The sequence below is a fragment of the Carettochelys insculpta genome, unplaced genomic scaffold (genome assembly GCF_033958435.1).
Source record: "Carettochelys insculpta isolate YL-2023 unplaced genomic scaffold, ASM3395843v1 scaffold_0066, whole genome shotgun sequence".
Classification (NCBI taxonomy): domain Eukaryota; kingdom Metazoa; phylum Chordata; order Testudines; family Carettochelyidae; genus Carettochelys; species Carettochelys insculpta.
Window position 1 is genome coordinate 1 of NW_027439103.1, and position 23,757 is coordinate 23,757.

The following is a 23,757-nucleotide window of genomic DNA, read 5'->3' on the forward strand; positions in this document are numbered from 1 at the left end:
GCAATCCCCAGCAGCGTGATTGCTAAGGGAGGGACGATGGCAGTGGATGAGAGCAGGGGGTTGCTGCCGAGGTGTGTGGTTGACACCGGTTCTGCGGTCCGGTGGTCTGATGGTGTGAAGAAGTGGGTCTGTCCCACCAAAGCTCACCTAATAAATTATTTGCTAGTCTTTAAGTGCATGATGGGGTCAAATTTAGCTACGACAGATGAGGGAAAGGGATCTTGGAGTTATAGTGGATAGTTCTCTGAAGACATCCACGCAGTGTGCAGCAGCAGTTAATAAGGCAAATAGGATGTTAGGAATTATTAAAAAAGGATCGATAAGAAGACAAAAAGATATCATACTTCCCCTATATAAAACTATGGTACGCCCACATCTTGAGTACTGCGTGCAGCTGTGGTCTCCTCACCTCAGAAAAGATATATTGCATTAGAAAAGGTTCAGAAAAGCGCGACTAAGATGATTAGGGGCTGGAATGGGTCCCATATGGGGAGAGGCTAGAGAGACTGGGACTTTTCAGTTTGGAAAAGAGGCGATTGAGGGGCGATATGATAGAGGTATATAAAATCATGAATGGTGTGGAGAAAGTGAAATAGAAAAATTATTTACCTTTTCCCATAATACAAGACTAGGGGACACCAAATGAAATTGATGGGTAGTAGGTTCAAACTAATAAAAGGAAATTTTTCTTCACACACAGCGCACAGATCAACCTGTGGAACTCCTTGCCCGAGGAGGCTGTGAAGGCCAGGACTCTATAGGGTTTAAAAAAGAGCTTGATAAATTTTTGCAGGTTAGGTCCATAAATGGCTATTAGCCAGGGATAAGGTTTGGTGCCCTAGGCTTCAGAACAAAGGCAGGAGATGGATGGCAGGAGATAAATCACTTGATCATTGTCTTCTGTTCTCCTTCTTGGGGCACTGGCATTGGCCACCGTCGGCAGATGGGATGCTGGGCTGGATGGACCTTTGGTCTGACCCAGTATGGCCATTCTTATGATCTTATGCTACTTGACTGCTTTTTGTTTTGGTTCTGCAGTCCATACAGGGTTAACAGCTCGATGGCATCATCACGCTGCAGCGAGGGGACAGGCTTCATGCAGATTATGTGATCGCTTAGGCAGCGAAGAACCACCACAGAGGCAGCTCGCAGGTCCTGGTGGAATAACTCGTTTTAAAGCTGAATTATCTGGTGGGAGAGGTTTTGCTTTGACCAGCTACAAAGGAGCTGCAGGATGAAGAAAGTAGGTGTACTTGCCGATCTGTAAAAATCTTGTTGCAAGGCTCACATGTGTTGCATTCGGGTGACTCGTCGTGACGTGGAAAAGTGTCCAGATGGGTGGGCGGCGTAAAATTTTCACAAAACTGTATCGCTTCTCGGCCTTTTGGGTAAGATCAAGTGTAGTATCTGTTCTTATCAGTTTAATATCTGATATGTTCTCTATCTGAGAACTATTTATTAAATGGATTTTTGGAACAGGGAGATGGAATAGGGGCTTGCTCCATCCACTCTGCGCATCAACCTGATACTGCAATACTTCCAGGAACGGTACACCTTCCTTCGGGGAGAAATACTCTTGGTAAAAAAATAGAATTCAACTCTGAAAGTTTTGTTTTTCTGAACCACAAACAGAGTTCTTTGTATGTAAATTTGTTGTAAGAATCGTTTATGGTTTTATGGCCCGGTTGGGTTTTTATTTGCCCAAAACTTTGAAATTACCATAGAAATGCCTATTATAAAAGCTGTTAAGCGAACACTGAAATACATGTTTAGCATTTCTAAAAGCAGTTAAATGCATATTTAGCACCTCATTAGCAAGGGCATGGTTGGGGCACCTTGCAATTGCGGTGCTGGTTTAGGTGGGGGTCTTTTCCAGGAGAACCCCGGCAACTTCGAAATCCCCTTTATTCCTATCAGCAAATTAAAATAAGGGGATTTCCACATCTGGACCAGCTGTGCAGCGCGAGCCGCTGCAATTTCCAAGTGCTGCCCCCCACCCCGCCGCCCCGCATTCTAAAGAGAGTCTCATTAGTAATCTTCAAAATGGCGATTTGCATGGACATTTTGAAGTTTTGGGCTAGTGTAGACAAAGCCACTTTGTTTTATGTGACTCTGGATTTCTCCCCTTCCTACCGCTCTTCTGATGTGCCCACTTTGATTCCGATTTTTCTGATTAGTCAACCTTGATGACTACTTTTGGTTGTCTGTGCCTTAAATATTGAGTCTTATGCTCTGAAGACTTGGGTCTATTCCAGAAAAGCTCACCCCTTCATCAATTATTTTGTTAGCCTTCAAAATGCTAAGAGACTGCCCCTTTTTTTTTTTTTTGCAGAGAAAAGAATCCGTGTGTTTGTGAGAGGCAGGTCTGCTCTAGGTCAGCAGGCCTCCAGGGCTGGTGAAAGCAGAGGGCTGCAACTCCCCTCCATCAGCACTCCCATGAGAAAAATTGTTCCAGTCCCCCTGGTCAGACCTGGTTTGGTTAACCAATAAGAACAGATTGAAAGTTTTTGATTGTGCAGGTTTAAGACAAAGAGGAGACGCAACTGAAGACAGTTGGCAGTTTTTCCATGGGCCGTTATTAAGGGCCTAAAAGCAAGCAAGCTGCACCCCTGTAGTATAAAACTCTTTCAGTTCTGTGTAGTGTTCACCTGTATCTGACATTGAATTCAGTGTGATGGTTTTGAAATTAACTTGCTGTTCAGTCTCAGTACTGATTGTAGCAGTGCTAATGAAAGCTCCTTGTTGTGTGAGTGAGAATGGATGCTGTACGTATGCGAGACTGTCACCAGCTGTTCCAGGAAGGGATCAGGACAGACCCTTGGCGCTGCGGATCATTACAAGGTGAGCAGTGGGCAACTCTAGAGAAGGAGAGAGGCGGTGAGAAACAGTCCTCAGTCAGCAGTAGCAGGCTGGGCCAATAGAAGACGAGCCTGTAGAGTGAGAGGGAAAAGGTGAGCGGTGGGCGCATTGCCACCTAGAAAGGCTGGCGCACTCTGGGATGAAGCGGGGCTTTGCCCACGAGAGCTTATGCTCCAGAATGTTAGTCTCTGAGGTGCCCCAGGACTTGTTGTTCTTACAGTGCACGGCAGGGCAGTCCCAAGGGTGGATTAACCCTGAGCGAAATGCAAGTCCCCTCTCTCATGCGCTCTGCTCCCGCTTGTCCCCCTCCCCGCCCCCGCTCCCCCCAGCTGTTGGTCACCCCTTGGAAACAAGACTGGGATGTTGGCCCAGCTGGGTTGATGCTTCCTCTGTAAAACCCAGGCTCAGACTCAGCATTGCTGCTAACTTTTCCCAGGCACCTGTGAAATGAATTTGTTCCCTGCACCCCTCGTGAAATGTGACAAGTCCCCTCCATATCAGTAGTCTGACAAAGCGTGGGGGGGGGGTGAGGCCAAGGGGTTCAGGGTGTGGGAGGGGGGCTCAGGGCTGGTGCAGAGGGTTGGGGGTGAGGGTGCTGCCTGGGCATGCGGGCTCTGGGGTGGAGCCAGGTCTAAAGGGCTTGGGGTGCTGGCTGGCCCCGGGCTACAGCAGAGAGGACCCCCCCCCAGCCCTCCCCCCAACACAGCCCCCAGGCTGAGGCAGGGGGAGGCGCCACATCGGGCTGGGCTGGGAGATCGGCATCCCTCCCCTGCCCTCAGTGGGTCTGGGACTGATGGGGGCTTCCCTGGGCCGGGGGGTTCCCCAGCTGCAGCAGGTCCCTGCCAGGCTGGGGCGCCTTTCCCCTGACCGCGGCAGGCTCGGGCCAGTTGGGTCCCGCAGCGCCCTGCTTGCAGGGAACGTCGCCCCAGGTGACCTCCGAGAGCAGCGTTCACCCTCAGCGGGGCTAAGCGGCGCCACGTGTCCCCCACCCCCGGGAGCAGCCCCAGCTCCTCGCCCCCACCAGGAGGCCCGGCCCCGGCACAGCTGAGCTCCCTGCACAGCGGCCAACGCCCCCATTAGCTCAGCGCCCCGGAAGGGGCTGGCTGGGGAGCCCCGTTACTCCTGGAGCAGCAGCCGGGTGAGGCAGGGCACATCCCCTTCGCGTCCCTCTTCCTCAGGGTGTACGGGAGCTATTATTCCCCTCTGCTCATAGGCGTAAAGAGACTTTGAAGTAGGCAGGATCCTTTTGTAAAGGAGCCTCGTCTGGATGAACTGCGTACCCGGTGGGGGGGGGGGGGGGGGCATAACCCATGAGGTGCAGCATGGTCCAAGAATCAGAAGAGTGCATGAGGTAGTGGTTGCGACACTCCCCAACTTGGGGTCCATCTTTTCATTCCATGGTTGGCCAAGATGGAAGGGAAGTGGAACTTCAGCAATAGTACAAAAGGTGGGTGGAAGCCAATGCTTCCACTTAGCCCAGTCCTGTATCGTGTTCGTCATCTCGTCACGTGTCCTCGTTCCCCATATTCCGTGTTGGCTGGGTCGTGGGCGATGAGTGGAAGGGGAACGAGGGAGGAACGCACTGCGAAGGGAGGCAGAGAGGAAAAGAAAAAAAGAAAAGGGAGGCTAGGGAAGGGGTAAGGAGATGGCTTCTCTCTGTGTAGTAGGGCCCGTTAGATGAGTTCTGGGTAGTTGGGCAGTTATTTGTCCTGATATTGGCGGAGGCCTGTAATATGCTCTGTGTAGACGTCCTGGGACCATCTGATGGCATCTGACACCATTAGCTGTCGCATGAGGCGGGCATAGTGGCGGCTGATGCCGCAGGCCTCCAGGACCATTTTGTTCTGGGGGTCCCAGGCCCCCAGGGCACCCACCAGCAGGGCGTGTACCTCCACTTTGTAGCCCTGTGTCCTTAGTGTATTTGCTAGCGGTGTGTATTTATCTAGCGTCTTTGCCCTTGCTTCCCGGAAGGCCACTGACAGGTTTTCGAAGGGGGTGGAGACATCCACCATGGTGATCTTCTTTGCCCGCTCGTTAGTTATTACGATGTCTGGTCTGAGCAGGCTTTTGGTGTCCAGGATGATGCAGTCCACTGTCACTCCACCCAGGGCTGCCGGGAGGGCCTCGATAAATCAATCTAGGATTGCGTTATGCTGTAGTTGCCAGGTCCTGGAGGCTACGTCTACACGTGCAGCCAACATCGAAATAGTCTATTTCGATGAATAACGTCTACACGTCCTCCAGGGCCGGCAACGTCGATGTTCAACTTCGACGTTGCTCAGCCCAACATCGAAATAGGCGCAGCGAGGGAACGTCTACACGTCAAAGTAGCACACATCGAAATAGGGATGCCAGGCACAGCTGCAGACAGGGTCACAGGGTGGACTCAACAGCCAGCCGCTCCCTTAAAGGGCCCCTCCCAGACACACTTGCACTAAACAACACAAGATACACAGAGCTGACAACTGGTTGCAGACCCTGTGCCTGCAGCATAGATCCCCAGCTGCCACAGAAGCAGCCAGAAGCCCTGGGCTAAGGGCTGCTGCCCACAGTGACCATAGAGCCCCGCAGGGGCTGGAGAGAGAGCATCTCTCAACCCCCCAGCTGATGGCCGCCATGGAGGACCCAGCAATTGCGACGTTGCGGGACGCGGATCGTCTACACGGTCCCTACTTCGACGTTGAACGTCGAAGTAGGGCGCTATTCCTATCTCCTCATGAGGTTAGCGACTTCGACGTCTCGCCGCCTAACGTCAAAGTTAACTTCGAAATAGCGCCCGACGCGTGTAGACGCGACGGGCGCTATTTCGAAGTTGGTGCCGCTACTTCGAAGTAGCGTGCACATGTAGACGCAGCCGGAGAGAACCAGACATCCACAGAGAACATAGCACAGAGTATCCTTAGAGTATCCACATCCTCTGTTACAGTTCCCATGCTGGATGGCTCTGTTGAGATGGATGTAGTTCAACCACACACACTGCATAAAATACCATTGTGCAAAACAGATAAAGTTACTGGCTAACAAAAAAGTAGGCCAAGATTACTGACACTTCATTTGCAGGTGATCTCAAATACTACACTTGACTTTGACCTTTCTTTCTTTCTTTCTATTTTTTTTAAAAAAAAAAAAGGGGCGGGGGGGTGACTTAATGCTATGAACATTTTACACAGCCCACCTGTCTGGACACTTTTATATGTCATGACGACTAAAGCCAATGCATCACATGTGAGCATTGCAACAAGATTTTCACAGATTGGCAAGTACACGGACGTTCTTCATCCTGCAGCTCCTTTCTAGCTGGTCAAAGCAAAACCTCTCCCACCAGATAATTCAGCTCTAAAACAAGTTATTCCACCAGACCTGTGAGCTGCGTCTGTGGTGGTTGTTTCTCTCCCTAAGCGATCAGCTAATCTGCATAAAGCCCGACCCCTCGCTGCAGCATGCTGATGCCATCGAGCTGTTAACACTGTATGGACTGCAGAACCAAAACAAAAAGCAGTCAAGTAGCACTTTAAAGACTAGCAAAATAATTTATTCGGTGAGCTTTGGTGGGACAGACCTACTTCTTCAGACCATCAGACCACCGGACTGCAGAACCAGTGTCAACCACACACCTTGGCAGCCACCAAAAGTATTCAATCAGGCGCCGGCAAGGACAAAGAAGAGAAAAATCAGACTGGAGCAGAAAGGAGGAAGAAGAGCAGAATTCAGCCAGGCGTGTGGCAGGAGCAGGGAACCTTTTCGGGGCTGGAGGCCGCTGACTACAGAAAATGGTAGAGGCCTCAAGTGACAAGGAAACCACAAAGTAAAACAAAAAAAATACTGCAACGCAGCCCCAAATGATGAGAAAAAACCTGCACAGACACGCCCCCCAAAGCAGCCTGGAGGGGGAAACAGCCCCCCCCCCAAAGCCAACCTGCGGGGAATGCGGAGGCAGCTCCAGGGGGATAGCTCTGTGGAGCCTGCCCCCCACATCACCTGCCCCCCCAGAGTCTACTCCTCCTTATACGGCCTAGGCTCTGCAGGCAGCTGCTGTAGAGGGACAGCCTCTCGGACCCTCACTCCCTGCCCACGCAGCCTGCAGGGGAGCGGGAGCCCCATGGAGACTGGTGGGCAGCTCCCAGAGCCTGCCCCACCCCACAGCCTGCCCACCATATGAAGGCCACAGGTGACTTGGGGTAGCCCCAGAGTATCACCACCAGCTGGAGGAGGGGTCTGCAGAGAGAGGGCTGGAGCCCGGTTCTCCTTTCCCTTCCCCTGACAGCGAGTGCGGCAGAAAGGTGTGTTTGGTTAGTGTTGGTTATGTGTATGATGTACAGTTTCACGTCTGAGGACTTGCGTTTAAATGCTGCAGTTTCTATTTCCCTCTGTGTCACTCAGGGTTAGATGGTACGTACTGTAAGGCCTTGCTCCCTCCTAGCATTGCAGTTAAGTTGTATCCCTCGTCTGCATCACAACTCAGTTGTGTCTATAGGAAGTAGAGGCCCAGTATGAGGCCTTAGGCCTGAACCAAAGTAATGGTCAAGCCTTTGCTAAGAGAAAGCAAAGCGCAGCTGTGCGCTGAAGGGATGCATTGCCCACAGACGCTGGCATGAAGAGGGCTGATGGTGCATAAACAGAGCTACCCAGCATATTGAAGTATGAACATGGCACCAGAACACCCGACCCTGGAACATTCCACAGAGAAGAAAGAACAGGCCGACCCATCCCAGTGACAGGGGCAGAAGGGTAATATGATGGATAGAGTTGTTTTGTTGGAACCAACATGTACAAGGTGAGAGGCGGCACCTGACTACGTAGAAAGGGTTGTACCTCAGTACGTCAGGAGTGGTGTGTGAATTGTTTGTACCTGTGTATAAGAATGTACTCCTGGGGTGTGGTCTGGGTCCGGCCCAGGGGGCAGTGGAAAGTCCTGCCACTGACTGAGCCGAGTCCATTGACCGTGGGTGCATATTTGCAGTATGCCCTGACTTAGACTAAGAAGTCTACAGGGAATTACTATTGTGTCCAATACGGCAATAAACCTGGCCGACGCGCCTTCGCACCTTACTAGACTCTGTGGTCATTGGGGGTTCTCTTCGGGTCTGCTGCGTCGGCTATCTGCAGAGCTGGGGCAGCGCACAGAGGGAACACGCGCACGCAGCCGAGTGATACCAACACTAGAGAGAGCAGAGCACCGCGCTGGTAGCATCTGACAACAGAGGTGATCAAAAACAAGTTGAGCCGCTTGTCACAGCTGCAAGATATTCTTATTCAAAAGCAGGTGCATGCCAATATGGATCTGGTCCAAATAGGTTCGGGAAACTTGAAAGCTAGATGGAAAGTGTGGCAGTGGCTGAACTCTATCACCTGGTTGCTAAACAAGAAAGAGATGGAATTAGGAAATAAAACTGCGAAGGGAGCAGGTGGGGACGGGGTGTGTGGGGAGGCAGAAAATCGTGTGGGAATTCCAGCAGCTGCGGCAGTTCCTGGGCTGTGGAAGTTCAGACCCTGAGCGGCAGGAGTTTCAGAGCCTCCTGGTGCTCCCCACACACCCCGTCCCCTCCTGCTCCCTTCGCTGCCTGCAAACTCAGCCGTTTGACGAGTTCTGCCATGTTTGCCAGCTGCCTGTTGGGCCGGAGGTGTCTCTGTTGCACAGGTTTTCTGCACTGAGGGCAGGAGGCGGTTGGGTTGGGTCCCTCCCAGCACTGGCTGATGCAGGCTCGGCAGAAGTTGTGCCCACACTCCAGAGTGACCGGGGCTGTGAAATACTCCAGACAGACGGGACATGTGGCTTCTTCCTGGAGACTTTCCAGGGGGCTCCCTGCAGCCATGGCTCCCTCTGGGCTGGGGAACAGGGTGAGTTTCCCTTTCCTGAGCTCACACTGTGCCCCACCTTCAGCAAGTGCTGGGCGTTTTTCCCTTCCTGGAACTGACTCGGTTGTTTGCTGAATTGGAAGGTGCCAGTGGTAACAATTCTGCCCTGGAGGCTTTGGTGAAAAACGTGCCACTAGGGCTCTAGTCCTGATGTGGAGGGTCACTGAGGCTTCACAGGCACATGAGCATCCACTTGTCCCAAGGAGCTTTCAGGAGCTAGTTGGGTCTGTGTGTGTAAGACGTCACCTGCTACTGGACAGATCCATCAAAGAGAACCACAGACCCCCACCTACAGCCCCCAGCTAAAATCTCTCCAGCACTTCTTCAGGGATTTACAGCTCATCCTAGATGACAATGACAGGGGTTACTACCTTCCCCAGGTCTGTCTCCACAGACTGCTGGGGAACAATTTTAACAACAATTTCACCAAATTGTAAATCAGGTTTAACCATGCTGGAGACGTATTGTATCCATCATATTTATAGGTGTTGTTTCAGGAGATGCGCTAAAACCTTAACATTCCCAGATAACACCCAATACATTTCACCTTCCAGCGTCACTAAGCTGAGAATCTGCATTTCAGTACACCCAGTCACCAGGGCAGTTTTATTTCCTAATTCCATCTCTTTCTTGTTTAGCAACCAGGTGATAGAGTTCAGCCACTGCCACACTTTCCATCTAGCTTTCAAGTTTCCCGAACCTATTTGGACCAGATCCATATTGGCATGCACCTGCTTTTGAATAAGAATATCTTGCAGCTGTGACAAGCGGCTCAACTTGTTTTTGATCACCTCTGTTGTCAGATGCTACCAGCGCGGTGCTCTGCTCTCTCTAGTGTTGGTATCACTCGGCTGCGTGCGCGTGTTCCCTCTGTGCGCTGCCCCAGCTCTGCAGATAGCCGACGCAGCAGACCCGAAGAGAACCCCCAATGACCACAGAGTCTAGTAAGGTGCGAAGGCGCGTCGGCCAGGTTTATTGCCGTATTGGACACAATAGTAATTCCCTGTAGACTTCTTAGTCTAAGTCAGGGCATACTGCAAATATGCACCCACGGTCAATGGACTCGGCTCAGTCAGTGGCAGGACTTTCCACTGCCCCCTGGGCCGGACCCAGACCACACCCCAGGAGTACATTCTTATACACAGGTACAAACAATTCACACACCACTCCTGACGTACTGAGGTACAACCCTTTCTACGTAGTCAGGTGCCGCCTCTCACCTTGTACATGTTGGTTCCAACAAAACAACTCTATCCATCATATTACCCTTCTGCCCCTGTCACTGGGATGGGTCGGCCTGTTCTTTCTTCTCTGTGGAATGTTCCAGGGTCGGGTGTTCTGGTGCCATGTTCATACTTCAATATGCTGGGTAGCTCTGTTTATGCACCATCAGCCCTCTTCATGCCAGCGTCTGTGGGCAATGCATCCCTTCAGCGCACAGCTGCGCTTTGCTTTCTCTTAGCAAAGGCTTGACCATTACTTTGGTTCAGGCCTAAGGCCTCATACTGGGCCTCTACTTCCTATAGACACAACTGAGTTGTGATGCAGACGAGGGATACAACTTAACTGCAATGCTAGGAGGGAGCAAGGCCTTACAGTACGTACCATCTAACCCTGAGTGACACAGAGGGAAATAGAAACTGCAGCATTTAAACGCAAGTCCTCAGACGTGAAACTGTACATCATACACATAACCAACACTAACCAAACACACCTTTCTGCCGCACTCGCTGTCAGGGGAAGGGAAAGGAGAACCGGGCTCCAGCCCTCTCTCTGCAGACCCCTCCTCCAGCTGGTGGTGATACTCTGGGGCTACCCCAAGTCACCTGTGGCCTTCATATGGTGGGCAGGCTGTGGGGTGGGGCAGGCTCTGGGAGCTGCCCACCAGTCTCCATGGGGCTCCCGCTCCCCTGCAGGCTGCGTGGGCAGGGAGTGAGGGTCCGAGAGGCTGTCCCTCTACAGCAGCTGCCTGCAGAGCCTAGGCCGTATAAGGAGGAGTAGACTCTGGGGGGGCAGGTGATGTGGGGGGCAGGCTCCACAGAGCTATCCCCCTGGAGCTGCCTCCGCATTCCCCGCAGGTTGGCTTTGGGGGGGGGGCTGTTTCCCCCTCCAGGCTGCTTTGGGGGGCGTGTCTGTGCAGGTTTTTTCTCATCATTTGGGGCTGCGTTGCAGTATTTTTTTTGTTTTACTTTGTGGTTTCCTTGTCACTTGAGGCCTCTACCATTTTCTGTAGTCAGCGGCCTCCAGCCCCGAAAAGGTTCCCTGCTCCTGCCACACGCCTGGCTGAATTCTGCTCTTCTTCCTCCTTTCTGCTCCAGTCTGATTTTTCTCTTCTTTGTCCTTGCCGGCGCCTGATTGAATACTTTTGGTGGCTGCCAAGGTGTGTGGTTGACACTGGTTCTGCAGTCCGGTGGTCTGATGGTCTGAAGAAGTAGGTCTGTCCCACCAAAGCTCACCGAATAAATTATTTTGCTAGTCTTTAAAGTGCTACTTGACTGCTTTTTGTTTTGGTTCTGCAGTCCATACAGTGTTAACAGCTCGATGGCATCAGCATGCTGCAGCGAGGGGTCGGGCTTTATGCAGATTAGCTGATCGCTTAGGGAGAGAAACAACCACCACAGACGCAGCTCACAGGTCTGGTGGAATAACTTGTTTTAGAGCTGAATTATCTGGTGGGAGAGGTTTTGCTTTGACCAGCTAGAAAGGAGCTGCAGGATGAAGAACGTCCGTGTACTTGCCAATCTGTGAAAATCTTGTTGCAATGCTCACATGTGATGCATTGGCTTTAGTCGTCATGACATATAAAAGTGTCCAGACAGGTGGGCTGTGTAAAATGTTCATAGCATTAAGTCACCCCCCCGCCCCTTTTTTTTTTTTAAAAAAAATAGAAAGAAAGAAAGAAAGGTCAAAGTCAAGTGTAGTATTTGAGATCACCTGCAAATGAAGTGTCAGTAATCTTGGCCTACTTTTTTGTTAGCCAGTAACTTTATCTGTTTTGCACAATGGTATTTTATGCAGTGTGTGTGGTTGAACTACATCCATCTCAACAGAGCCATCCAGCATGGGAACTGTAACAGAGGATGTGGATACTCTAAGGATACTCTGTGCTATGTTCTCTGTGGATGTCTGGTTCTCTCCGGCTGCGTCTACATGTGCACGCTACTTCGAAGTAGCGGCACCAACTTCGAAATAGCGCCCGTCGCGTCTACACGCGTCGGGCGCTATTTCGAAGTTAACTTTGACGTTAGGCGGCGAGACGTCGAAGTCGCTAACCTCATGAGGAGATAGGAATAGCGCCCTACTTCGACGTTCAACGTCGAAGTAGGGACCGTGTAGACGATCCGCGTCCCGCAACGTCGCAATTGCTGGGTCCTCCATGGCGGCCATCAGCTGGGGGGTTGAGAGATGCTCTCTCTCCAGCCCCTGCGGGGCTCTATGGTCACTGTGGGCAGCAGCCCTTAGCCCAGGGCTTCTGGCTGCTTCTGTGGCAGCTGGGGATCTATGCTGCAGGCACAGGGTCTGCAACCAGTTGTCAGCTCTGTGTATCTTGTGTTGTTTAGTGCAAGTGTGTCTGGGAGGGGCCCTTTAAGGGAGCGGCTGGCTGTTGAGTCCACCCTGTGACCCTGTCTGCAGCTGTGCCTGGCATCCCTATTTCGATGTGTGCTACTTTGACGTGTAGACGTTCCCTCGCTGCGCCTATTTCGATGTTGGGCTGAGCAACGTCGAAGTTGAACATCGACGTTGCCGGCCCTGGAGGACGTGTAGACGTTATTCATCGAAATAGACTATTTCGATGTTGGCTGCACGTGTAGACGTAGCCTCCAGGACCTGGCAACTACAGCATAACGCAATCCTAGATTGATTTATCGAGGCCCTCCCGGCAGCCCTGGGTGGAGTGACAGTGGACTGCATCATCCTGGACACCAAAAGCCTGCTCAGACCAGACATCGTAATAACTAACGAGCGGGCAAAGAAGATCACCATGGTGGATGTCTCCACCCCCTTCGAAAACCTGTCAGTGGCCTTCCGGGAAGCAAGGGCAAAGACGCTAGATAAATACACACCGCTAGCAAATACACTAAGGACACAGGGCTACAAAGTGGAGGTACACGCCCTGCTGGTGGGTGCCCTGGGGGCCTGGGACCCCCAGAACAAAATGGTCCTGGAGGCCTGCGGCATCAGCCGCCACTATGCCCGCCTCATGCGACAGCTAATGGTGTCAGATGCCATCAGATGGTCCCAGGACGTCTACACAGAGCATATTACAGGCCTCCGCCAATATCAGGACAAATAACTGCCCAACTACCCAGAACTCATCTAACGGGCCCTACTACACAGAGAGAAGCCATCTCCTTACCCCTTCCCTAGCCTCCCTTTTCTTTTTTTCTTTTCCTCTCTGCCTCCCTTCGCAGTGCGTTCCTCCCTCGTTCCCCTTCCACTCATCGCCCACGACCCAGCCAACACGGAATATGGGGAACGAGGACACGTGACGAGATGACGAACACGATACAGGACTGGGCTAAGTGGAAGCATTGGCTTCCACCCACCTTTTGTACTATTGCTGAAGTTCCACTTCCCTTCCATCTTGGCCAACCATGGAATGAAAAGATGGACCCCAAGTTGGGGAGTGTCGCAACCACTACCTCATGCACTCTTCTGATTCTTGGACCATGCTGCACCTCATGGGTTATGCCCCCCCCCCCCCCCCACCGGGTACGCAGTTCATCCAGACGAGGCTCCTTTACAAAAGGATCCTGCCTACTTCAAAGTCTCTTTACGCCTATGAGCAGAGGGGAATAATAGCTCCCGTACACCCTGAGGAAGAGGGACGCGAAGGGGATGTGCCCTGCCTCACCCGGCTGCTGCTCCAGGAGTAACGGGGCTCCCCAGCCAGCCCCTTCCGGGGCGCTGAGCTAATGGGGGCGTTGGCCGCTGTGCAGGGAGCTCAGCTGTGCCGGGGCCGGGCCTCCTGGTGGGGGCGAGGAGCTGGGGCTGCTCCCGGGGGTGGGGGACACGTGGCGCCGCTTAGCCCCGCTGAGGGTGAACGCTGCTCTCGGAGGTCACCTGGGGCGACGTTCCCTGCAAGCAGGGCGCTGCGGGACCCAACTGGCCCGAGCCTGCCGCGGTCAGGGGAAAGGCGCCCCAGCCTGGCAGGGACCTGCTGCAGCTGGGGAACCCCCCGGCCCAGGGAAGCCCCCATCAGTCCCAGACCCACTGAGGGCAGGGGAGGGATGCCGATCTCCCAGCCCAGCCCGATGTGGCGCCTCCCCCTGCCTCAGCCTGGGGGCTGTGTTGGGGGGAGGGCTGGGGGGGGGTCCTCTCTGCTGTAGCCCGGGGCCAGCCAGCACCCCAAGCCCTTTAGACCTGGCTCCACCCCAGAGCCCGCATGCCCAGGCAGCACCCTCACCCCCAACCCTCTGCACCAGCCCTGAGCCCCCCTCCCACACCCTGAACCCCTTGGCCTCACCCCCCCCCCACGCTTTGTCAGACTACTGATATGGAGGGGACTTGTCACATTTCACGAGGGGTGCAGGGAACAAATTCATTTCACAGGTGCCTGGGAAAAGTTAGCAGCAATGCTGAGTCTGAGCCTGGGTTTTACAGAGGAAGCATCAACCCAGCTGGGCCAACATCCCAGTCTTGTTTCCAAGGGGTGACCAACAGCTGGGGGGAGCGGGGGCGGGGAGGGGGACAAGCGGGAGCAGAGCGCATGAGAGAGGGGACTTGCATTTCGCTCAGGGTTAATCCACCCTTGGGACTGCCCTGCCGTGCACTGTAAGAACAACAAGTCCTGGGGCACCTCAGAGACTAACATTCTGGAGCATAAGCTCTCGTGGGCAAAGCCCCGCTTCATCCCAGAGTGCGCCAGCCTTTCTAGGTGGCAATGCGCCCACCGCTCACCTTTTCCCTCTCACTCTACAGGCTCGTCTTCTATTGGCCCAGCCTGCTACTGCTGACTGAGGACTGTTTCTCACCGCCTCTCTCCTTCTCTAGAGTTGCCCACTGCTCACCTTGTAATGATCCGCAGCGCCAAGGGTCTGTCCTGATCCCTTCCTGGAACAGCTGGTGACAGTCTCGCATACGTACAGCATCCATTCTCACTCACACAACAAGGAGCTTTCATTAGCACTGCTACAATCAGTACTGAGACTGAACAGCAAGTTAATTTCAAAACCATCACACTGAATTCAATGTCAGATACAGGTGAACACTACACAGAACTGAAAGAGTTTTATACTACAGGGGTGCAGCTTGCTTGCTTTTAGGCCCTTAATAACGGCCCATGGAAAAACTGCCAACTGTCTTCAGTTGCGTCTCCTCTTTGTCTTAAACCTGCACAATCAAAAACTTTCAATCTGTTCTTATTGGTTAACCAAACCAGGTCTGACCAGGGGGACTGGAACAATTTTTCTCATGGGAGTGCTGATGGAGGGGAGTTGCAGCCCTCTGCTTTCACCAGCCCTGGAGGCCTGCTGACCTAGAGCAGACCTGCCTCTCACAAACACACGGATTCTTTTCTCTGCAAAAAAAAAAAAAAGGGGCAGTCTCTTAGCATTTTGAAGGCTAACAAAATAATTGATGAAGGGGTGAGCTTTTCTGGAATAGACCCAAGTCTTCAGAGCATAAGACTCAATATTTAAGGCACAGACAACCAAAAGTAGTCATCAAGGTTGACTAATCAGAAAAATCGGAATCAAAGTGGGCACATCAGAAGAGCGGTAGGAAGGGGAGAAATCCAGAGTCACATAAAACAAAGTGGCTTTGTCTACACTAGCCCAAAACTTCAAAATGTCCATGCAAATCGCCATTTTGAAGATTACTAATGAGACTCTCTTTAGAATGCGGGGCGGCGGGGTGGGGGGCAGCACTTGGAAATTGCAGCGGCTCGCGCTGCACAGCTGGTCCAGATGTGGAAATCCCCTTATTTTAATTTGCTGATAGGAATAAAGGGGATTTCGAAGTTGCCGGGGTTCTCCTGGAAAAGACCCCCACCTAAACCAGCACCGCAATTGCAAGGTGCCCCAACCATGCCCTTGCTAATGAGGTGCTAAATATGCATTTAACTGCTTTTAGAAATGCTAAACATGTATTTCAGTGTTCGCTTAACAGCTTTTATAATAGGCATTTCTATGGTAATTTCAAAGTTTTGGGCAAATAAAAACCCAACCGGGCCATAAAACCATAAACGATTCTTACAACAAATTTACATACAAAGAACTCTGTTTGTGGTTCAGAAAAACAAAACTTTCAGAGTTGAATTCTATTTTTTTACCAAGAGTATTTCTCCCCGAAGGAAGGTGTACCGTTCCTGGAAGTATTGCAGTATCAGGTTGATGCGCAGAGTGGATGGAGCAAGCCCCTATTCCATCTCCCTGTTCCAAAAATCCATTTAATAAATAGTTCTCAGATAGAGAACATATCAGATATTAAACTGATAAGAACAGATACTACACTTGATCTTACCCAAAAGGCCGAGAAGCGATACAGTTTTGTGAAAATTTTACGCAGCCCACCCATCTGGACACTTTTCCACGTCACGACGAGTCACCCGAATGCAACACATGTGAGCCTTGCAACAAGATTTTTACAGATCGGCAAGTACACCTACTTTCTTCATCCTGCAGCTCCTTTGTAGCTGGTCAAAGCAAAACCTCTCCCACCAGATAATTCAGCTTTAAAACGAGTTATTCCACCAGACCTGCGAGCTGCCTCTGTGGTGGTTCTTTCGCTGCCTAAGCGATCACATAATCTGCATGAAGCCTGTCCCCTCGCTGCAGCGTGATGACGCCATCGAGCTGTTAACCCTGTATGGACTGCAGAACCAAAACAAAAAGCAGTCAAGTAGCATAAGATCATAAGAATGGCCATACTGGGTCAGACCAAAGGTCCATCCAGCCCAGCATCCCATCTGCCGACGGTGGCCAATGCCAGGTGCCCCAGAGAAGGAGAACAGAAGACAATGATCAAGTGATTTATCTCCTGCCATCCATCTCCTGCCTTTGTTCTGAAGCCTAGGGCACCATACCTTATCCCTGGCTAATAGCCATTTATGGACCTAACCTGCAAAAATTTATCAAGCTCTTTTTTAAACCCTAATAGAGTCCTGGCCTTCACAGCCTCCTCGGGCAAGGAGTTCCACAGGTTGACTGTGCGCTGTGTGAAGAAAAATTTCCTTTTATTAGTTTTGAACCTACTACCCATCAATTTCATTTGGTGTCCCCTAGTTCTTGTATTATGGGAAAAGGTAAATAATTTTTCTATATTCACTTTCTCCACACCATTCATGATTTTATATACCTCTATCATATCGCCCCTCAATCGCCTCTTTTCCAAACTGAAAAGTCCCAGTCTCTCTAGCCTCTCCCCATATGGGACCCATTCCAAGCCCCTAATCATCTTAGTCGCGCTTTTCTGAACCTTTTCTAATGCCAATATATCTTTTCTGAGGTGAGGAGACCACAGCTGCACGCAGTACTCAAGATGTGGGCGTACCATAGTTTTATATAGGGGAAGTATGATATCTTTTGTCTTCTTATCGATCCCTTTTTTAATAATTCCTAACATCCTATTTGCCTTATTAACTGCTGCTGCACACTGCGTGGATGTCTTCAGAGAACTATCCACTATAACTCCAAGATCCCTTTCCTCATCTGTCGTAGCTAAATTTGACCCCATCATGCACTTTAAAGACTAGCAAAATAATTTATTAGGTGAGCTTTGGTGGGACAGACCCACTTCTTCACACCATCAGACCACCGGACCGCAGAACCGGTGTCAACCACACACCTCGGCAGCAACCCCCTGCTCTCATCCACTGCCATCGTCCCTCCCTTAGCAATCACGCTGCTGGGGATTGCCCTGAGGCACAACCCTGTGATTTCAGCTCTGCAAGGCCCAAGCTGCTGCTCTGTGATTTCAGAGAGAGGCTGAAAGCAGCTACTTAACTCCACAGCAATTGGAGAGACTTGAACTGGTTTTCTCCTCCTCCTGGAGGTAACTCGCTTGCAGTTCTCCTCCTTGTTTTGGGCAGCCTGCTGTACCTGCAGTATTATCTGTTGCCTTCTGTCCAGAAAGCCTTCACCTTCTCTGATGGACCTGAGGGTTGGGATTTGTGCCTCAAGTCCTTTCACCTTCTCTTCTAAAATGGCTCCCAGCTTACACTTGGGCCAGAGAAAATCCTTTCTCTCATTCGGGAGGAAGACAAACACGGCACATGCCACGCAGGTCACAACACCAGAGCTCTCCCCAGCCACGTCACTCTCCATTTCTCCCTTGACAGAGATCCCTTATTTGTTTCTAGTGCCGCCTTGGAGGGCACAAGAGAAACCCCGTACAAGAAAGGTGAAAACAGGTGTGTGGCTCCTCCCAAAGGTGAGCTGCTTGTGAGCTGCTCCTGTTCGCTGCTCCTCACAGGAGTCGCTGGGGCTGCCTTCTTTCGGGGCTGCGAGCTGGCTAGGCCCGGCTGAGTTGTGAATGAAAAGCCCCGGGCAGCGCGGAACAGCCCACGTCCTGTGTCCCTCTCCCCGTGGCCAGCCCGGCCCCTCTGCGCACCCCAGCGGCAGACGGCCGTGGAGAGGCAGCTGGTGGCGTGGGAGTTCCCGGCTGAACAAGAGCGCCTCCTGCTGGCACGGCTGGGAGAGCTGGCCCAGGAGATCGGGCCGAGGGGGGAGGAAAATGCCACCCGGCTGGGGGAGAAGATTTCCCGGGCTGGCGCCCTCAACACACAGCTGGAGGGGACGTGTCAGCAGCCGGTGCTGGAGCTGCTGCAGGTGAGAGGGCGCTGGACGTGCCCAGGGCCCTATTAAGGAGGGGACTGAGGTGCCTGAAGCTCCAGGCCCAGAACAATTCAGACAGAATTTTTTCGAGAGACGTTTTGAAGCATATGCTCCAAAATCTGTGTTAGTCTGTAAGGGGCCACCAAGTCCTGGTGCCTTTGGCCTGGTGCACCTATGACACAGGCCTCACAGTCTTCAAAAAGCTTTTCCCGGAGGCAGTGCTTGAGGACAGTGTCGTGAGCGGGTGTGGCATAAACAACAACGCGTACAATCGAACGCAGACCTTTTTTACGCTGATGACATGGGACTGGCTCAGCCAGTTCCATACCAAGCCTCCTTCTAAATTCCTCGTAGCCATCGTCCTTCGCATCATCTTCAGTGGTTTGTATCGGTGTTGAGCAAAACCAAGGTGGATCCATTTCATCTTCATTCTGACACAACGTCGTCCTGGGGTTTAGGGTCCTCAAGGAAGGCCTTGTCGAGCTCTGGAGAGATTCCCAGAAAGAAAATAATGTACGATCCTGTGGTCTTTTTAGGTTTTTACAAAATCCCATTACACGACCCCCCAACCTCGCTCATTCGTTTCTTACCTCTTTGGCTTCTTTTCCGTTCTCTTCGTCTGACTCCTTCAACCTGCGGCCGCCTTCCTCCGTAGGGGTGGACAAAGAGAGGCCGTCTACCTTGTCGGGCTGCCTCGAGAGCGGTTGGGTTTCGGGGTCGGGTTCCGGTGTATCCGTCAACAAGGGTTGGGCCAAAGGGCTCCCCTCGGCTACCGCCTCCCCCTCGCAGCTGTCGCGGATGCAGCGCTTTCTCCACGTGCGGCGGAGACCCGTCGGCACGTGAACAACGTCCGAACTCTGGCAGGGGTGGTGAAAGTGTCCATCTTCCCGCTCAGCATTTGCACATTTCTGAAACACGCGCTCTTGGAAGAAGATGGCCTCTTTCTGGGGGTAGCGCTGTGCTCCGATTGGTGGAGGGGCGAGTCCTTCGAGGGGTCGCATGACACCCTTTCCTTCCAGTCTCACTTGACCCAGATGTACTCCTACCCCCGAAGGGAACGTCTTCCGGTGACAGGGGGCGGGCCTAAAGGAGTTGGGGAGGAACTTCTGGTGACAGGAAGGAGGGGCAAAAGGGTTAAGGGGGTGGGACTTCTGGTGAAAGGGATGGGCGGAGCTAAAAGGGCTGGGGTGGGGCTTCTGGTGAAAGGGGCGTGGCTAAAAGGAAAAGGGGCGTGGCTAAAGATTGATGGTAGATCCCTTATACTACTAGGACCCATCACCAGGCCTGATAGTTTTGGAGTTTTTTCAATCTATCCTGCCCCAGACCCTTGAAGGCCCTTCTGAAGGGTTAATCCCAGAGCCCTGGGTTTACCAGGCCAACGCTCTAACCACTGACCTCTCCCTCCTCACCACTGTTCCCCTCCAGCGGCAGAATAAAATGTCTATGTGCACCAAAGCCTGTGTGGCTGTGCGCCTGCAATAGAAACACAGGCGGCCAGCGCTGGGTGCTCTGCAAACCAGCTGAGTGGCCCTGAATCTTTCCTGGGCAGCCGCCCAAGCGCTCCGGGGTGGTCATAGAACTGGAAGAGACCTGGAGAGATCCTGGAGCGATTGTAATCCAGGCCCTCTATGGCAGCGCTCTCTGAAACGCTCCCACTTCCACGTGCAGGGCCAGGTGAGCAGGGAGGACTGCAGAGTCTCAGCGCAGGGATGAGAGGATGGTGCCGGGCAGAGAGGTTCACATTCATTAGGAACTGGGGACGCTTTTGGAGAAGCGGGAGGCTGTACGGGGGGGATGGGCCCCACCTACCCCAAAACGGAACCAGGCTGCTGGCACTGAACAATGAGATGTCGCAGAGCAGTTTTTAAGCGAAGGGCTGGGGGGAGCTGACGGGTGCAGAGGAGCGTGTGGATTGGACACAGGCATCTCTTACGGGAGGGTCGATAAAAAGGGATTCTCTGTGTTCTGCTCAGGAGGAGAGGGCTGAAGAAGATAAAACGGGTAAAATCAGATGAGAATCAATCGACTGGAAAAGGATCTAATCCATCTGGAAAAGGCAGACAGATCAGAATCACACAATCACAGAATCCGAGGGCTGGAGGGGACCTCAGGAGGTCGTCCAGTCCAGCCCCCTGCCTAAAGCAGGATCAACCCCCCCAGAGCGTCCCCTTTGGGTAGTTGAAGGCTGCTACCAAATCGCTCCCCAGTCTTCTCTTCAGGAAACTAAATAAACCCAAATCCCTCAGCTTCTCCTCATAGGTCATGTGCTCCAGCCCCTTCATCCCCCTCCTTCCCCAGAGGGCAAAGAAGCAGGTCTGGGTGTTCAAAGGGACATCAGTGCCTGAGTCCCACTGGGTGGCTCTCCAGTGGGAGCACAGAGCTCCATGGCCAGAAATCCAGTTGGGTCGTGTCCCTTCCCTTGCAAGGGGCGGCCGGGGCATGAGGGGCCTGCCAGGGCTGGAGAGCAGGCAGGGGCAGGTGGGAGACAGCGCTGCTTCCCCAGCTCAGCTCAAGCTACTCACGACTCCCCCCCTGTGCCTCAGTTTACCCTGAGGGGTTCCGTAGAGGCAAACCCGGCCCATGGGGTGCCTGTGCTGGGGAAGGCAGCTCTTGTTGTCTGTCACAGGCCTCGGGGAGCTGAGGCAGGCGACATTTTGACACACGTTGGCCGCTCAAGGGGAAGTTTCCCCCTCACTTGCTCTGAGGCAGCTTGTTGGAGCTGTGGGGCAGCCCAATGGGCTGCAGTAACCCCCATGCTCCTTGGTGTATCTCGAGTATGCTCACGATAGTGGCATGAAGCCCCTCTCGGTGAATTATCCGGACTGCCCAGGTCCCCGGGTTGCTGGGAACGTGTCCTCACTCACCAAGGGAAACCGAGGCGCAGAGTGACAGGGAAGTGAGGGAGAGCAGGCCAGAGCTCAAACCACTCGACCCCACTGCCCTCCCAGAGCTGAGAAGAGAACCCAGGAGTCCTGGTGCCCAGCCCTGCCCCTGCTTCAACTGCGAGATCTCCCTCTGCTCCTACAATAATCTACCCATGAGATGTCACCCTCCTTTGGGAGATGGAAATAGACACCCCGCCCCTCCCAACCCCGCTGCACTGCCCCTCGCCCCACCCCCATCCTAAAGCCAGCCTCTGAACCAGGCACCCATTTCACAGCCCCATACACTGAGCCCTGCACGGCCCTTCCTGCGCAGCCCAGCCCCCTGGTCACTCACTCATGGGCACAGGACACGTGGCAGTGCCGGAAAGCTCCCCGCAGGCAGCGGCTGGGTCCCAGCCCAGCCCGGCCCCGGTGCAGCGCAGGGCGGCGGTGGCAGCGGGACGGGCCGCGCCGTTGTGGCCGCGCCCCCCGGCCCTGGTGCTGTGCGGTGCGGCCCCGGGGAGGCGGCGCTGGGCGCCCCGGGGCTGCACCGGGAACACGTGACGTGCACGTGGCGGGTGTGTAGCAGGTGTGACAGTGTCACACGGACGGGCGGGGCGGGGAGGGGCAGGACACCGCACACACCCGCTGCAGGGCCGGGCCGGGCGCGGGTGACAACAGCCCTGTCCCGCCCTCTGAGCTCGCGGGGGGGCGGGGCTCACCCCCAGGGGACTGTCCCCCCCGTGGGGCTCTCGGGCGGGGCTCAGCTCAGGCCGCAGTGGGTGGGGGAGGGGGAACAGACCCAGCCCCAGGGGAGGCGCGCGGGGGGCACTTCTGGGTACCCCGCCCTGCCGGGCGCGTCCGGAGTGCTGGGTTCGCGAGCGGGGCCCCACGTGTGGGTGCAGCTGCCCCCGGCCGGGCCGAATGGGGAGGAGGGGTGTGGTACGGCCGCGCGCGGCCTCTCCGGGGGTGGGGGCGGTTCTGTGCTGTCTCCTGGGCGCTAAACGCTCCTGCCGGGGGGGCGCTGCGGGGGGGGCGGGGTGCGGCGCCATCGCCCCGGCCCAGGTGACAGCGACCTCCCCGCGCCCGGCTGCTGCCTCCCCCCGAGTCCCGCCCCCCTCCGCCGCCTCTGGGGCCTCTGCGAGCTTCGCGGTCCCCCCAGCTCCGGCCCTGGGGGGAGAATCCGGCCCTGGCTGGGTGTGTGGGACCGTAGCTCCCAGCTCCGACTGTCCCTGAAATCAGCCTCTCTAGCCTCAGTCTCTGTGACCTTGGAGGACTCCCATGTCCCCAGCCCCCGACTCAGCTCTGTGACCCTGGAAGCCCCTTCCCCTCCCTCCCTGCAGCCCCAGGGGCAGGAGGGGGAGAGAGATGAGTTCCTGGGGCTGCAGGAGGGGCCCTGAGAGGCAGATGTGGGGCTGGGCAGGGGCAGAACTAACAGAGAGGCTGCTGCGGGGACCCCCCTTTAAATTCTCCTCCACCCCACCTATTCATGTACCTGACCAGGCAGGTCTTTGCCACCAAAGCTCCTGCTCCAAATTGTCTCTTAGTCTCTGAGGTGCCCAGGACGGTGCCTGTTGTCTTCTAGTCACCAGCACAACCAGGTCCCACAAGGGGCCGGGCGGGAATCGCACACACGGAAATTCCGGCAACGCCGCGGCCGGACAAGCCCCCCACAAGCTCCCAGCTGGGAAAGGAAATGACTAGAAATCACAGGAGTCCCGGAGCTCCCACCCCCCAAACCTGTCCTGAGCCCGGCCCCGCCCACAGCCTGTGTCCCCACCCAGAGCTCTCACAGCCCCGCCCCCAAACCTGTCCTCAGCCCGGCCCCGCCCACAGCCTGTGTCCCCACCCAGATCTCTCACAGCCCCGCCCCCAAACCTGTCCTAGCCCGGCCCCGCCCACAGCCTGTGTCCCCACCCAGAGCTCTCACAGCCCCGCCCCTAAACCTGTCCCGAGCCCGGGCTCGCGGCGCCAGCAAAAGGGTCCCTCCGGGGATTGAGCAGCGGCTGAGAAGAAGGCGGACTCTTGTGTGTAATGGCCAATAGCAAGACAGGTTACGGTTTTTTGGCCAATGAGGAAACGGGATTTGCTCGCTCTAGCCAATGGCCGTGAGGATTGCCTGGATTGACCTTCTTGTCACAGAGAGCGGGAACAGAACGGGCGACCAATGGCAGGGAGGACTGAGAAGAACTGGTCAAATTCGGAAGGGGATTGGTTATCCTACTGACCAATGGCGATGGAGGACGCAGGAGGACAGCCAATGGCGGAGCGGAGTGGGGCGGGGCAATCCGAAGGCGCGCGGGACTGGTCTGCAGCCTACGACGCTGGTTGAGGTGAGGCGCTGCCGCAGTCCTGGGGGTGTCGGTTGGGCCCCAGGGCCGAGCCCGCGCGGGGCGGGGCGG

The 23,757-nt window shown here is 54.2% G+C and overlaps 1 protein-coding gene and 2 non-coding genes across 5 annotated transcripts; 1 reads left to right on the forward strand and 2 right to left on the reverse strand.

Annotated features, from left to right (window-relative positions):
• Positions 1-1,368: 1,368 nt before the first annotated feature.
• On the forward strand, positions 1,369-1,559 carry LOC142006451 (U2 spliceosomal RNA). The gene has a single exon (XR_012643523.1). It is a non-coding gene; the product is annotated as a U2 spliceosomal RNA (small nuclear RNA).
• An 888-nt stretch (positions 1,560-2,447) lies between these two features.
• LOC142006447 (uncharacterized) lies at positions 2,448-23,080 on the reverse strand. Of its 3 annotated transcripts, none has more exons than XM_074983229.1 (4): positions 22,851-23,080; positions 20,301-20,474; positions 19,082-19,597; positions 2,448-2,930 (listed from the first exon to the last, which is right to left on the reverse strand). In XM_074983229.1, exons 2-4 carry the CDS (start codon positions 20,415-20,417, stop codon positions 2,892-2,894), a joined length of 672 nt encoding a protein of 223 aa, XP_074839330.1. In that variant the 5' UTR covers positions 20,418-20,474; positions 22,851-23,080; the 3' UTR covers positions 2,448-2,891. The 3 variants fall into 3 exon arrangements, 2 of the variants coding, with proteins under 2 accessions (XP_074839330.1, XP_074839329.1); XR_012643521.1 differs by lacking the exon at positions 2,448-2,930 and adding an exon at positions 18,337-18,976 and having other exon boundaries at positions 19,082-19,574; XM_074983228.1 differs by lacking the exon at positions 2,448-2,930 and adding an exon at positions 18,337-18,976.
• Positions 16,009-16,199, reverse strand: LOC142006452 (U2 spliceosomal RNA). The gene has a single exon (XR_012643524.1). It is a non-coding gene; the product is annotated as a U2 spliceosomal RNA (small nuclear RNA).
• Positions 23,081-23,757: the final 677 nt, after the last annotated feature.